The sequence below is a fragment of the Corvus brachyrhynchos genome, unplaced genomic scaffold, assembly GCF_000691975.1.
Source record: "Corvus brachyrhynchos isolate BGI_N302 unplaced genomic scaffold, ASM69197v1 scaffold14, whole genome shotgun sequence".
NCBI lineage: Eukaryota > Metazoa > Chordata > Aves > Passeriformes > Corvidae > Corvus > Corvus brachyrhynchos.
In genome coordinates, this window is record NW_008239110.1 from 2,534,204 (window position 1) to 2,550,375 (window position 16,172).

General features: G+C 36.3%; 1 protein-coding gene across 1 annotated transcript in view; it reads right to left on the minus strand.

The window, feature by feature from the left end:
* Nucleotides 1-16,172, minus strand: part of FBXL4 (F-box and leucine rich repeat protein 4) — a 65,569-nt gene that overhangs the window by 31,488 nt on the left and 17,909 nt on the right. The window contains exons 5-6 of the mRNA XM_008637735.2: nucleotides 10,185-10,429; nucleotides 1,591-1,804 (exon numbers count right to left, since the gene is read on the minus strand). Of these exons, the coding sequence (XP_008635957.1) occupies nucleotides 1,591-1,804; nucleotides 10,185-10,429 (459 nt within the window). The remainder of the gene's footprint in view (nucleotides 1-1,590; nucleotides 1,805-10,184; nucleotides 10,430-16,172) is intronic.

Genomic DNA, 16,172 nt, shown 5'->3' on the forward strand with positions numbered 1-16,172 from the left:
TCTGCTGCACTATTACAAGCATGAAGTCTCAAACTTCAGAAGTTACCTGAGTAGAATCAAGAAGATTCTAATCAATCAACAGTAGAAAATAATAAAATTATACAACCACTACCTCTGATACAATGATCTTTCCTGGATCTGAAAAAGCTTTGTGAGTAAGAGCCAACAGTCAAAATGAAATAAAGGAGATTAATCCAAGATTAACAGAAAGACTAGTAATGTAGAAACAGAACAGATACACCCAAGGCACCAATTCAGCTCTATTCAAAAAATTCAGGGCTCACCAATTTGCTTCTTGAAGAAAATAATAATTGCTTCAATACAGAGAGCAGCTACCACAATGTAACAAGTTACTGAGGGGCACCGGCTTCACAGTGACTGCACACTCCACTGCAAACCCCACAGTAAGCACCAATCATCCCAGGTAGTCTAGCCTTTAATCTACCTACCTTGTGTTATCCACTCACCATTACAGACACCTAGCTAGACCTTGGGCACAAACGTACTGGGGATTCACCAAATAAAGGACAAGACCCAGCTAACTCTAACACGCGTCAGGTGGGAACTGCTTATGAATGCAATGTGGTACTCTTAACTTCAGATGTCCCTTGCACATCTGGTTGACAGAACCTACTGTTCCAGCTTCATTCCTTTTATTACACTACAGATTAAGACCCCACACAATCGAGTGTCACAACCTGGCTTCCGTGTACCAAAAGCACAAGCACAAGTAACACACACAACCAAACTCTTCTTAAAATGTTTAATCTAGGATTAGAAGTAAGGAAAAAGCCTGCAGAGACATGGGGTTTCCCCCATTTTGGAGCACCTTTTGCAGCAACAGAAGTACATGTACGACAGCTTCCAAGTAAACCACAGTAGCAAGGCTGTAACATATGAGTAATGGAGCTACTGAGAGGGAATGGAATTTTTCTGATTCAAAATCCCGAATTTACAAGGATACAACATTTGTAAAATGTAGTAAACTACAAGAGACTTCTCAGCTGTAGCACACAAACCCATTCCATCCTAGAAGGAAATGTGTTGCACCAAGCAGTAACAACTCTGATTTGGGCAGTCAAGTAACTGTACAAAGAAGTAATTTTTACACCATAAATGAAAAGTTTTACAAAAAAACTGTGTTCTGTGTCTCAAATGCTGCTAATATACAAAGACTGTAGGAATCTAGTAACTAGCAAGTCATTTTAAAGGAGAGAATGTTGTAAATTAAAGAAAGTTACTAAATATTATAATTTTACAATTATATTTACCAAATACAGTTTGTCTAGAGTACACTTCAAAATAAGAGAAGAGCATTAAATTTGTAATTTTACCACATTGCTTAAAACAGCTGGTGAAAAGTCACCAATGTACCATGCAAGTTAAAACATGCAGGCCGAAAGCTATTTTGAAAATAAAAAACCATCCTAAGTTTTTTTAAACTACCTTTGGATTTTCTGGATTTACCTCTGAATTTACACTCAAAATTCTAATTTACTTCTTCATTATTGGAAAAAAAAACAAAACCCAAAACCAACTTTATCAGGATTGAAAATATTTATTGCAAAGGTTAGAAATAGTTGTTCCTACCTCCACTTTTGTTCTGTAGAGAATGAGACGCTTCAGGCTGCCCACTTTGGCTATGTGGTTGAAAGCCTGAGGTGGTATTTTATCACATGATGAGAGATTTAATTCCTGAAGATTTGGACACATTTCAGTGATGACCTCCAAGCACGTTTCATTGAGGAAATGGCCACAAGACAACTCAAGACGTACTAGTTCAGAGCCACAGACTTTCAAGAACCTGTAAAAGAACCCCATGTTTAAAGTGAAAAATTAACATACTTTCAGGTGAGAGTCTGCATACTGTCAAAACCTTAACCACGTAAACCAGGAAATAATTCCTTTCAACAAAGAAAGGACACTAGTCTTGAAAGTTCTGTTTTGGTTTAGAAGTTAGAAAATGCTTTGTTCTTAATATTAACTCTGAGACAATGGAGCAAAGTAAAACACTGATCATGTTTGAAAAGCTTTTAAACAGCTGAAAGCCAGTTTTGACAATGGCCTGCAAATTTACACCAATAATTTCATATTTATCTCAGAAAAATCTGCAAATGTAAAAATTAGGTTAAACAAATACTTTTAAATGGATGAAGTGTTTTAAGACTTCCAGAAAAATAAGATCTCATTCTTTTCATTAACAAGTCAGAATCAACACTTGCTAGCTGTTCTAGAACACAAATTCCTAAGGAATATTTGACTTTCATTGGAATTATAGAAAATTAAGACAACAGATGACAAAAGACCTGAAATTCAGAAACTTTGATGGTCTCTATATTTTGCTGTCCTGTCAGAGATCTCGTGTCAGAAACTCAAGCTCTTTTATCTCTAATCCAAGCTGTAACCAAAACCACATAAGCTTAGTCCCTTTTCATTGCAAAGATAACCTTCAAACTATAAATTAATCACTAGGCTTGTAAGCTTGATACTTAATAGGATAAAAAACCACACACATTTGCCATGTTTGTGTTATGTTTTGGTAGTTTCTCCAGTAGAAAAACTAGTTTCTTAAACTAGGGGCTGTAATGAGTTTCCCATGTTACTTCCTAGAATAATGGAGCTACTTGCCAAAGAGCATGAATTAGTTTCTCATAATAAATGTTCTTATCTGCTCTACTACCTACAAAAACATTCATGCACACAAAGCAGCTTCAGGTTCTGACACTTCCACCACAAAGTTAGTATTACTTCTTGGGTTTAACTCATGTAATAGAAATGCCACACAGACACAAGGCTCCTGCTTGCACAAAAATTCCTACTACTAAAATGAAAGAGTTATTAGCCTTCCCAAGCATTTGTTCATGCTGAAGCTTAGGATGAAATTGCTGCTGGTCTTAGAAGAAGACACATTCAGGGAGGCATTCCTCAATGACACCAACAGTAGCTCAAGACTTTAAATCCATCTTTCAAGATCCAAGTTTTCAAACCGCCTCCTTTCCTTATTTTTTCATTACTCACTCAAGTCATACTTGCCATTCATCATCACCTTTCTTCATTCCTTTCACCTTGCATATTACATGGCCTTAGTGTGATTATGCATATCCTAAGGAATACAGAGGGAAAAGGAGATTCTAGGGTGGTATCTCCATCCCTGGGTGTTTCCAAGAGTCACCTGAAACCTTGACTGACCTGATCTAGCGTTGGGGACACTGGCACTTCAAGTGGGAGCCTGGAGTAGACGACCTTCAGAGGTCCCTAACATCCAACATTTCTATGAGCCTAAGCAAACAGAAACAAAGAGAGGGTCTGAGACACAAAAGGGGAGACATAAGCGCCAGAGCCACAGGAGTTCTGCCATGTATGGTCTTGAAGTCTACTCCTCCACTGTTTTTTTCTAACTCTACAGTCTCTATCTAGAATCTATTTTAGCTTTTAAAGTCAGAGTTTAGTCAAATACCAAGCAGTTTCCATACTGGATACAGTGAATTCACAAAGACTGGTAAGCCTTCCTGTGGGAATGTCAGAGCTGAAATGACATGACAATTGACAACAATTAACATCGGGTATTTAAACATTTAAGTGTTATTTCAGACTAGCAATAGAGTTCAACACTGTTATGGAGAAATGCAGGATGGAAATCCCCTGGAAATCAGAGTAAAGATATATGGATACATTGCTGATTACCAATTAGCCAATTCCTCTATTTAATGAGTGCTTTAACAATACATTCACACAGCTTCTTTCATCAACAAATTATCAGGTTTGTTTGAATGATGGTAATTTTCCATAAAACTTTGTCAGTCACCACTTATTATACCTCTAGCTTTTAATTTGCTAACAAATAAATATTTTATGAATTACTCCATTATAATAATGGATGTTAGTTTAACTGCCATATAGTTTAACAGGGCTTGGCTGTTATAAATGTTAGTAGAGATCAATGCTTTTCTCTTTCTAGGACTATTAAAAGTTAACATTACCAGGTCAGGGAAACACTCAGTTAACCCCCTAGACTTGGAGAAGAACTCCAGGCTCACCAGCTTGAGGAGTTATTATCCTCATAACGTTTTATTTAAACTCATTACACTTGAAAAACACAGGCAGAGAGCAAACACAGTGACAGCAACAAGCATTGCCCTTCATGGCTTTGCTGCCTTGTTGGAAAAGGTTATTTAAGAGACATGAAACAGAAACAAGAGGGGGATAAGGAATATGCAGCAGGGTACAAGAATGAGTGGACATGCACGTAGGAAAGAGAGGAACAGGAACAGAAGGAGGAATCTGAGGAAGTCACCAACCAGCACAGGGCAGAGAACATCAGGCAGAAGTGCACAGTCCTCTGAATGATGGGGACACTGTGATCTTTGTTTGCATTAAACAGACTGCTCAGTACAGAGGTTTTTGCTACTTTCTACATGGATCTCCACGTAGAGCCATATGGCAAGGTAGAATATGAGTTCTCATGCTTTCAAAACAAACGTGGTATGGTCTTCATACTTCTCAGACTTAACAGTATCTGACTGACTGGCTCGATTTAGCTAATTTGAAAACAAACAACACCCAAAAAAGCACCTTCTACCCAAATCAAAATTTCTTCACATACCTCTCCTTTAATCACTGAGGATTGACTGGTTCCTGTTCTCAGTCTCTCCTCTGTTCTGCAGTCATCCATCCCCTTAGTTTTCCTTTTATTATCAATATTTTATACACACCATTTCTGAAGTGATTTCTCTTCATCCCTTCATGTTTATTATAAAATATGACTAAACAACCTAGAATAATGTGCCTTTTGTGTCTTTTGCTAGACACTGGATTGGGCCTTTCCCTTGAAGTTTATCCTCACTCTAGACAACAGTATTTCAGCCTTTTTAGTTATTCAGTTTTGGTTTTTTCGGTTTTTGGGTTGGGGGGGCTGATTTATTTTCCTGGGGGGAGGGGATTGTTGTAAGGAATCTCACTTTCCATCACCTTCTGCCTACTGTCAAGAGCTGCTGCTTATTTTCAACCCCTTCAGCTTTTGGCAATGAATAAGTCCTAGTGAAGTTTTTCTGAAACATCAAACATATTTATTAGCAGGCAGGATGATATTTGCTCATGGTGATGTTAAACCCATCATGATCACAGGGTCACTTAGCCCACTAACAATTTCCAATCTTGTAATTTATGTCTGCATCATAAGCATATCTCATGATACAAAATTAAAATCCAAGGTACAAGAGAGAGTACTCTTCATGTCAGAATATAAGACCCCCCAAACAAAATTCTCAAAATACCTTTAGACATGTGCTTATGCAGATACTGAACACATCACATTTGCTCCAGTGGTTTCTGGTGGAACTGCACTGGACCCAGAACCTACACTTCACTGTTAGCTTAATGATCCTCACTTACTCTATACTCCCCAGTTCAAAGTTACTGAAAACTCTCCAACAAGCAGGGATCACAGTCCTGTTCTCTTTCGTGTATTCATCCTCCACGAACACAATTAGCTACCTAGTTTTATATTCCTTCAGTGCAATTAACACAACGGCTTTCTATCATGCTGATTTTACCAAATTTTTTTTCAGTTAAAATCTTCAGTACTGATTTTGTACTCATTGACATATATTTGAATTTGGTATCCAAGGGGGAGGGTGGAAAAGGCAAGCAACTTCCATTTGTGAACAACACAGGGCTGGACAGAACTTTCTCTTTAGCACCTTCCCTTGCAATGTTACCTAACATCAGCATCCACGCTAGGCATGTTACCTCTCCTACTTGACAGATATAACACTGCCCCATTTGCCAGGCCTTCCTTGGTATCAGCCTCCTAGAATCAGTATTTTATAAAAACTACCATTTCTGTTTGCTTCAAGCCAACTACATGCTCCCTCCAGTTACTCAGGTCTCCTGCTTCAAGAGCCTGCCACCAGACAAGAAAAATGTCAAAATCCACTTGGATTTTATTCTTTCTCATTTCACTTCCAAGATCTTGAGGTCCCCTCTTTCTTATTTAGTTCTATCTATATTACTTGCACACACTCACAGAGGACTTTTTGTTTTACAATTACAGTCTTGCATTTAATAAAATGGTTTGTGGAATTACATTTTAATATCCTTCTTGTTCATGTATTTTTAAATTCACAGTGATGCTTTTCCTTTCGAGACTGCCACATTACATGACAGCAGCAGCATTTAGCACGGGTAATTGTAACAAAAGTGTTAAGGTTGGTATGAGTGGAGAACAACTGGGTACACAGAGGTGTAGAAGCAGGAGAAAGAACAAATGGCAATACAAGGGCTGGTGGAGAGGTGTGTGTTGGTGGAAGTCAGATTAGCAGGTCACCGACATCCGTGAACGTTTGTGCACACAGTTTCTCAGGGCACATGGCTTAGGAGATGAAGGACAGGAGCAGCACAGGACGGTGAGACCACAGTGAGATGAAGGACAGGAGCAGCATAGGACGGTGAGACCACATGCTGGACAAATTTATTTGGACACATATCTTGGTTCTCTTGGTGCATGCAAGTATTCATGCTTGAGAGTGAGACTTTTGGAAGTAACTTGGTTTTAAAATTAAGTCACTTTCCCTTGCTCTAGCTATTCTAATTGGTACAATGTTATTTTCTACTCTAGCGTGTATTACACCTTTTTGGTAAGCAAATCCTAAAACATGGCATGTAAGTAGGAAGAATATTAAGTATCTGATCTTGTGTTTTTCTCAACACAGATTGAACTATTTCAAGACAAACATGCAAAACAAACATTATACCTTACTCTCAGCTACAGCCAACCCTAGTTTTACTAAAAACCTCTGGAAATTAAAGCAAGAGACAGACCTGATTTTTAAATTGAGAATCCCTGTGAAGTCACACATTACTCCTATTTTCTGTGACTATTTGATGCACATTTCAGTAATTTCTCTGACCTTCCTGCTAGTTGGACTCATAGCAAAGCCTCACCAAATTGAACATTGTCAAAACACACATTGACTAAAGTCAATGAAAGCCTTCAAACGTGAACAACAAAACTGTTAAAGAAATATTCCTGGATGTGCTTGACATGCAAATACTGCATCACTTGCCTGAAAATAAAACACTATTAATTCTTTTTCACAGTGTAAAATGTCAGACATAAATAAAAATCCTAATTCCTCATATATTTAAAGCAGAAGAGTTTAAACAAGTTAATGACATTATCAGTGATCCAAGGAAACCTGCATGCAGAACTCTGTTTTTAAACTGTCATTGTCCTTGAGCTGTTCAAACCTCAGAGCATTTATTCAGCACCTCAGTATTTAGTACACCTCCAATCAACTCCCCTCACTCTTCCTATTTAAGTCCTATCCTCCCACACTGATATTCCCCCCTGGCATGAAGAGATTCACCAGACCTCTAAAGCCAAGAAATGCAGTGCTGCTTATGTAATGCTTGCTGTGAAATCTTTGCTTATTCCCTGTCATTTTGCATTTCAGACTCCTGAGACTGCTCAGATACTCCTTTCACTTTTTTTGTACACTTTTAGTCCAATCTAATATAAAGTTTAGTTAATTTATATTATATGCTGAAATGAAAAATTTATTATAGTAATTTCTAGCCCTAAGGAGTAGATGTTATCAATAAGTTAAAATACCTTCAGCTTTGCCTCAGGATGTTCATATGCCTGAAGCATTCTGTCTTCTCATGAAATACAGTGTTTGCTCCAGTCACATTTCTTAAATTACTCTTAATTTTTTTCACTTTAATACATTTTAAAAATATATATTTCCAATAATTTCTTACTATTTTCAATAATTTCATGCACATATGAACATTTTAAAATAAAAAATTTACACAAGCTACTAAGTTTTAAGACTGTCTTAAGAAAATACAGATAGAAACATTTTTGAAAGATATTTTCCAAAATAAGATTTAAGCATGAGTATCATTTAAACATACCCCAACTTGTAGAAATCATAACTTAAACTGTACAACTGTAAGAATTAAACCAACTCCACCAGTTTTGAATTCAACAGTGCCAACTGTAACTCCAAATGCTGAGAAAAATGCAAAAATATAAGTGTCCTGCTTTTGGACAAAGGAAAAATGGTGTGAATTCTTGATTATGTGTCCTGGATGCTGTAATATCCCCAGGCTGGTGGTATCTTAATGACAACCAGGGCAACAGAACTAAAGCATTTATTAACAGATTTTTCTGTCAAGGAACAATATCTCTTACCAGGAAGCTCCTTTTTCAACAAGAGTTAGATTAACGCTTTTGAAAAGAAACTCTTGTTCTAGTAAGTATCCTCTATTAGTAGATACTTTCATAGCAAATGAGCAGCAAATTTTCTTCTCCTGGGGGCCAGCAAATTTGACAAATATGCTGGTAAAGATTGTCAAAAGAAAAAGTTACGTTGGGGAAATTTTACTAGAAAAGACTTCTACAGAACAAAGAGTTGCAAATTTTTTTCTGTAGTAGAAAAAAGTTTAAAGCCAGACCTAGTTACAGTGGAGAATTTTTGTTTCAGAAGGGAAAATAAGCACAGTTTAGACATGAAAATTATTTAGCTTATAACTTTGCTTCTAAAATTTACAACTGAACTGCATCTCCCATTCCCAGACTGCATTCATCTCTTCCGAGAAATATTTTTTCCTAAAACTAAGATAACTTCAGAATTGCATCAGTGTCAAAAAACTTTTTTCCCCTTTGTTACAAATAAATATAATCCCTTAAAACAAATATACACTGAAAATATTTACTCACAGATTATTAATGGTCAAATAATGAATATTTATTATTTTAAAATGCTGTATACACATAAATGTTACTTGTAGTTCAGCACTGAAGCAAAAAAAAAATTAGTAATAATAAAGTCATTTTCAACTAAGTGGAATTCAGAAATACCAGAAACTGTAAAGTTTATGTCTGAATTTGGCATTAATTTCTTCCAAGACTAAAAGGATTTTTAGCAGTACTAGATGCCAAAAAAAAAAGAATTAATGGAAATGAAAGAAAGTGGCCACAAAGATGCACGTATGTTATGTTTTCAAAAGACAGACTTAATAGCTAAGCATCAGAAAACAGGCACTTCATGATTTCAGAGCTGAATTCTCAATTAAAGTGTGTGCATTTATCCTCTGCATAACGTATCTAACATGAAATCCAAACTTAGGAGAAATTTTTGTACCCAATTCAACAACTAGCCAATGTCTGTTTTCTCTTTCTACTAATAAGCACAAATATGCATAGGGTTATTGTATTATACGGGAGGGTCTGGAAAAACAGAAGTGACATTCCCATCTTGACAACGTATTTCTTCAAAATATTTTACTTCCTCAGGTAAGGAATTTAGGCATGAAAGGAAAGAAAATGTCTGCATACTTGATTTAAACTTTTTATTCAGAAAACAAATGAGAGTTAAGACAACTTTTTCAGATATATTAAACATTTCTGTTTCTTATCAGTCAGTTTCTGCTTTCACCTGCCATTGCTGATTACCCTTTAGTTGAAGCAGCAACTTTCGCTTAAATGAAATGCATTGATAGAAGCTGTTTAACTAATGCAAATGAGCAAAGAAGCAAGAAATGATATCTTAAGAAAGCAGAGAACATGGCTGTTATACAGAGAAGAATCCCTGCAAATTTGCTATTTTAATGACCTACAGCACAGCCATATTTTCAGCTCATTGGAATATGCACATGCAACCCCCCTGTTTTCCAACAGGGCTAATGTTTTAAATCATTTTTATGAAAATATTTGCATTTACATTGGACTCCAGTGATTACTCGGCTCATACCATGTGAGCATGCAATCAGTTTATTACTGCAGCCATTCTAATACAGTCCTACTGATGACTCATCTGTACAAAGAACAACCACAAACATTTTCCTTGCGAGATGGATTTTTGACAGCTCAGTTCTAGCTGAGTGTTTCAGAAGCCCAGAAGAAAGCAAAACACTGCTCCCCCTGGAAGAAGTCTTTCAGTCACAAGCAGCTTGTAACATGCAGACTGTACAGATTGCAATGGACTTCTGCTGCTATACTTAGTATCTCTTACTGTTTTAGCTGCTCCTTTTCTCTACGTCATAGCAATCACACCCTTTATAGTAAATCCAAGACATTTCTTGCCTTTATAACAAAGTTTCAAATACTTAGTGAAACTACCATGCAGCAGCTCTGCAAACAGAGCTTGTCAAAACATTTCTGTACATTTAACACTGACCTGCTAAATCCAGAAACAGAGATGGCTCCCCTGTTTCCAGTCCAAGATAAATTCAGCCACTGGATGAGAGTGCAGCGAGACTGTAGGTACTCCAGGGATGTGTCATTAATCCTCGCCCAGTAAGGTTGTAAACTGAGATGAATGTATTGTAGAGGATCACAGCAATGTTGATACAGTAGCTTACAAGTTTGTGCTAGTCTACACAGGTCTGGTACTGTAAGGTGACTCAAAATCAACTGGATGAGCTACATTAAAAACAGGAAAAAAAAGTCACAGATGGTCATATGGCACTTAAAACATTAAGGGAAAACTGCAAAGGAATAAGAAAATATGTTCTAACTTCAAAGAAAGCAAAACCTTTTACTTAAAAGTAACTTCTCAAATCAATCATTGATTAACTATTAAATAGAACTGCACTGGCTTCTCAATTTGACAACATGCTAAACAAGAAAGGAAAAAGCAGACCAGCATATGAAAGGGACAGGAAGCTTTCAAATTAGAAGTTTCTTTACCCATGCTAATTTAAACAGTGATATATATGTAAACACTATGTTTATATATGTCCTTTCACTAAGTCTGCTCTTTCACTGAGCAGAAAACAGAACTGGCATCCTCCTTCCTCTCCATATTTGGTTTTTAAGATGGGAAATATTTGCAAAGTACATGAAAAAACCATACCATGTCCCAGTTTTCCCACACCCTGAACCAATTTCAGATTTATTCCTCTTCTCTCTGCTTTAAAAATCAGTGTTTTGTCTTCCATATTATATCCTCTCCTCTGGACTATGCAACCAGGTAAAAAATTCAACATAATCAGATCTCCTTTTACAATGTCTTCATTGCTGTAATACCTCGAGAGCATTTTTGTTCTACACCAGAGTCAAATCTGAAAGGCAAAAACCCCTTTTTAACTGTATCAGTTGAATCATCTCAGCTTCAGAATAATCACCAGCCTTTCTGACTGCCATCACTGTAAATGCTTTTGTAATGACTTATGGCACACTCAGAAGGTAAGAAATATTCCTTCCTTCCTATCACACTCTGTTTTCCTTTCTAAGGAAAGATCAACACGCACACAGACATAAATACTCGCTTTAGGAAATAACAAAAATGCCCAACAAAATAAATAAATCTCCTTTGGCTTAGGAACTGAGAGAAAATGCACTCAAAAAGTGAAATCTAAAAATTAATGTTTACTTTACCAGAGCTGTCTCTAGCAGATATAAGTACCTGCACTCAAGTTATATAACTAAAATTGACTGTTTTCAAGCAGAGTGGGAAACAGTAACTCGCTGAAATGAATCAGTGTAAATTACAAAAACCACAACAACTCACGAATCAACTTAAACTGAAGAGAATCCTGTGGACCTTTCCAAGTACCAACATGTTTCATTTTAATGTCTTAGAAGGATTCATAAGACAAATCCGCCAAAAATCAGAATAAAATCTGTGACGTAAAATGAAAATGGAGCTTTTTTGAGATCCAAACAGATTGTACTTCCAATGCACCAGTTTATTATGCAGCTACTTTCCACCTCCCCCCTTCATTTTTGGAACAACAAAACAATTCAACTTCCTGCAAAATGGAGAATGTTACTTCCTACTCAGCTCCAGATTTAGTATTTAGATTTCCAACAAGATCTACATCTCTTAAAAACTTGTAGTTCAACTGCAATGCAAAAATACAGTGTCTGATACACTCCAGCTTTTTTCATGCTTGATTTCAAGCCTTTCATGTTCTCCTCTCTTTGCTTGTCCTTTTCCCTAAAAATAGCCCAGGCTTTTGTCTCTGCAGGTGTCTGGAACTCTTACTCAGATTGATGCAGAGAACCTGCACGGACATTTCAATGTAACAGCATTATATAATTTTATATATATATATATATATATATATATACACACACACACACACACATATAATAACTGCAGTTATATTATAATCAGAAAAGTTTGCACCCAACTGACATTTAGGAACTTGTTGACATTTTGGAACCTAGAATATCCAAAATAACTAGGAGCTAACAAAGACATAATCCCAAGTTAGTAGCTTGATTTTGCTCAGCTCAGTCCCATAATTAAGCCTTAAACTTGTCTAAAACAGTTTTGTTTGTCATTCTAATAGCAGATACCTAAACATATACCTGTTTTTCTGAGACCATTTCTGTATCTGAGTCCACTTGAAATAATTTTCGATATTCTGAAAGACAGCTTCAAACTATTTCGCAAACTTTCAGCAAATCCACACTACAGAAGTCAGCTAAATATCTAATTTATTAACGCCTTTTCCCTCCGATTTTTCTCCCATGGTTACTTACTAAGTTTTCTAGAGCTGAAAGCTCAGCAGAGGCTGCACAATCAGCAGAATTTATGTCTACAATTAATGTAACATAATAATGTCTGATAAAAGCAAAGTAACACAAATTTCATTCAATGAGAAAAAAGTTATTTTGTAACTTCTGAGCAATACAGAGAATGGTGAATGAAACTATAAACGACTGAACAATGTGCCTTTACACTAATTGATGACTTCAGTGAGTGTTTTGTAACACGCAGGATGTCTTTCCACACCTGAGATGAAATCTCTTATGTCTCAATCAAAAAAATCCATCTTTATTTTTTACTGAAATTATATTACTTCATAATACCTAGAATGAAAACACACAACAAAATGTCACTCCTATGACATTGTATTATAAAGTGCTTTTTCCTGGCTTTTGGTTAAACAAAAATAACAAGTTCGAAACATGCAGGCTAATAACCATTAATCACCATTAGCCTGGAGTCTGGTGTCTGTCAGGAACATGCTTTTTATGTCTATGTATCCTAGCATAAAGTACAATTTGATACCATAATGAGTATGTGACATGATGTGCTGTACACAGCTCTGCTGTGTTTGTGGTGATTCCAAGAATGCTACAGAACTGAGTATCCGCTTTGAAAGCTAATTTCATTATGCAGTTTCTCACAAACAACAGTTTTTACTGTGCTTTTATGAAAAATTATGACAATCATTATTATTTCACACTTTCTTATAAATCAATCAGTAAAAACAGAGTTAATTAGAAAAACCAATAGAAAGAGGAAAACAAAATATAATTTACAACACTGATTGCCTTTTTAGGCTATGATGGACTAAAAGTACAAAAGTACTCCCTCTCCCATTTCCAGGGCAAACATGGCACATGCCAGCTTTAAACATGTGGCAAGATCAATGCCAACTGCAGTGAACACCTCCAAAACCAAAGGTTTCCAAATCATAATTCCCCACAATTCTACAAACAATAGTACACAAAATCATTGTGTGCTGAGCACAAAAAGGATCCTGATTCATACCCAGTCCATATTTTTAAGATCATGGCAGTCCCTGATTACAGCATCTCACATACATGCATATTTTTTGAACTAACAACTAAAAAAATATAACATCTTAAAAAAAAAAGAAAAAAACAAACAAACAAAAAAAAAGCATCTCACCCACTGCAAAGTTTGCTTATAAGCCCCGAAAGAATTTCCACACTTCAGTAGAGGGGGCAAAACTTTACCAATGGTGTAGTTTCTAATAATACTTATTGAACCAAAAGTTTATCTAACTTTTTTAAGCTTTTTTGCTGAATAACAGCAAGGAACAACCATTTGTACCTAATAAAACACTACTTGTGGTAGAGCACAATAATGCACAACTTGGTTTGCTCAGAAAAGAATGCCTGGATGCTGGTCAAACCTACAATAGCTGTACTTTCTACAAATTCCCTTTTTCAGTTCTTGCACATGAAGATGAAATTGTTTTCCAATAAAAAAATACACTGGCCTATGCAAACCACTCATTCAGAAACAGACAAATGAACGACTTGCAATTTTTTTACTCTGCAGCTAGAGGAGCTACAGCTTAGAATCCATTTAATTAGAACTGATATTAAAACATGCTCAGGTAAAGGACAAAGGATATGTGCACAAAGAGGCAAAGAGAAAAGGCAGGAAGAAGAAGGTATTCTAGGGCTTTCTCAGCATAGTTTAAGAAAACACACATCTCTGGTTCTACAGCAGCGTGACTTGCACCAGCAAATGCACACACATTTGACAGTGCATGTGAACACCAGCAGACACCAACAGCTCATAAATCTTGTAGGCAGTTTTTGAAAAACCAGCTTCAAGGAATGACAAAGATGTCATTTATATCTTTCTATACCAAAATTTTTATAAAAACTATACTTTGGACTGGAGCATGCAGAGTGTCCTGACTCTCCTTTCTGGAGAAAAATAAGCTGGGTTTTTAGTAGCCAGCACATCTTGGTGAGTCTCAAACTGCACAACATGTATGCTGTGGCAGGTATTCCTCAGCTTTCCCAACAGCTTTGAATTTCTTCAGGCCTTCAGGCCTCAAGTATTCCTGCAAAGCCAACTAAGACTAAGGCCTTACCCCTTCCACTTTACAAGCAGCACAAGCTAGTCAATGAACTGGGAAGAAAGACAAAGACATGAAGTGTCTCCTCTAAAATCCTTCCTCCATTTTAAGGTAGTTCTGGAGAAGAGATAGTACAAGTACTTCACAGCTACTAAGGGCTGGTTAACACCATCCAAGATTAGGGAAGGAAAACTCTCTCACCTAGGTCATCCAAAAATTTACGCTTTCTTCTACAGAAGTCTGTGCCCTGGGAAGTTGAGCATTTTTCTCTTTTTTAGACAGAAGCAATTTTACAATGTCTTTAGAGCTCACGATGCAGCAAGCCATTCCTAATGCCATTTTCAAGAACACCAGACTCTATGAAAGGATAGTCTATAGAAGTTTCAGAAAGACAACAAAGGCAAAAAAAAAAAAAAGGCTGGAGGAGCTACTGTCTACTTAGCACAACCAACTCAGCTTGTGTATTTTGTGAATTACAGAGGGTAGTATGAAAAAGCTTCAAACAGCTCAAATAAGGAATAGGCATGTGCGTGAAGACTTAGGACAGTTACACATTGACAATCAATATACACCTACAGAAAAGATACAATTTTTCATGTAATGTATCAATCAAAACTGGAAGGAGTCGGCAATCGCCTTACTTCATCCATAGTCGGAACACTTCCCATAAAAATCTGACATTTGTCAGCCTTAAATACAGCATGCAGAGTACGGCTCCCATATCCAGTGTGATAAAAAACTGTCACACTACCAAGGAAAACATTTTTGTTGTTCTGATGCCCAACCCTTCCAGCTGGACTACAAAGTAGGAAACTGGGATTTCTGCTGTCACAAAACCAGTCCAGAAATAGTCTTTTATAGTTTTCTGATGAATATTCCACCCATATTTTTAGTTTCTTTAAATCAAAGCAGAAGAAAAAAAAAATGTTCTTGGTATTGACAGACCATGTAAATTTATTCATGAACCCAAACATGCTAAAAAATGGATAAAAAAGGAAGCTGGTAGACAAACAGGAGAGCAGAAAAACACAATAAAGTACATGGAGACAGAAGTTCATAGGAGTAACAAGACTACACAAATACTTTCTAAATTAAAATTTTAATATGTGTAATCAACCATTTATGGTTGGATTCAATGATCTTGGAGGTCTTTTCCAACCTTCATGATTCTGTGATCACATGGAACAGAAAAGAGATTGATTAATCTCCCTGATATTCTACTATACTAGAAGTCAATTTATCCAGCCTTTTCAAACAAGAAAAATTCCTACATTTAAATAAAGCTTTATCTACAATAATTTCTTTGAATTACTTAGACCAACATGTTTTCAAACTTTCAAACAAATATGCAAAGTACGTTCTTTACTTCAGTACTGCTATGTAAGCACCAAAAGTAAAATATGTTAAACACTATGTGGACTCCAGGGAAAAACCAAACAAACAATCCAAAACAAACAAACAAAAAAAAACAAAAAACCCCCCCACCACTACCTCATTTATTATTCCACTGCATCAACAACAAAAAAATCCCAAACCAAACTCAAGAGGTTTGGTTTCAAGAGAAGTTTCAAGAGAAGACAAATAAG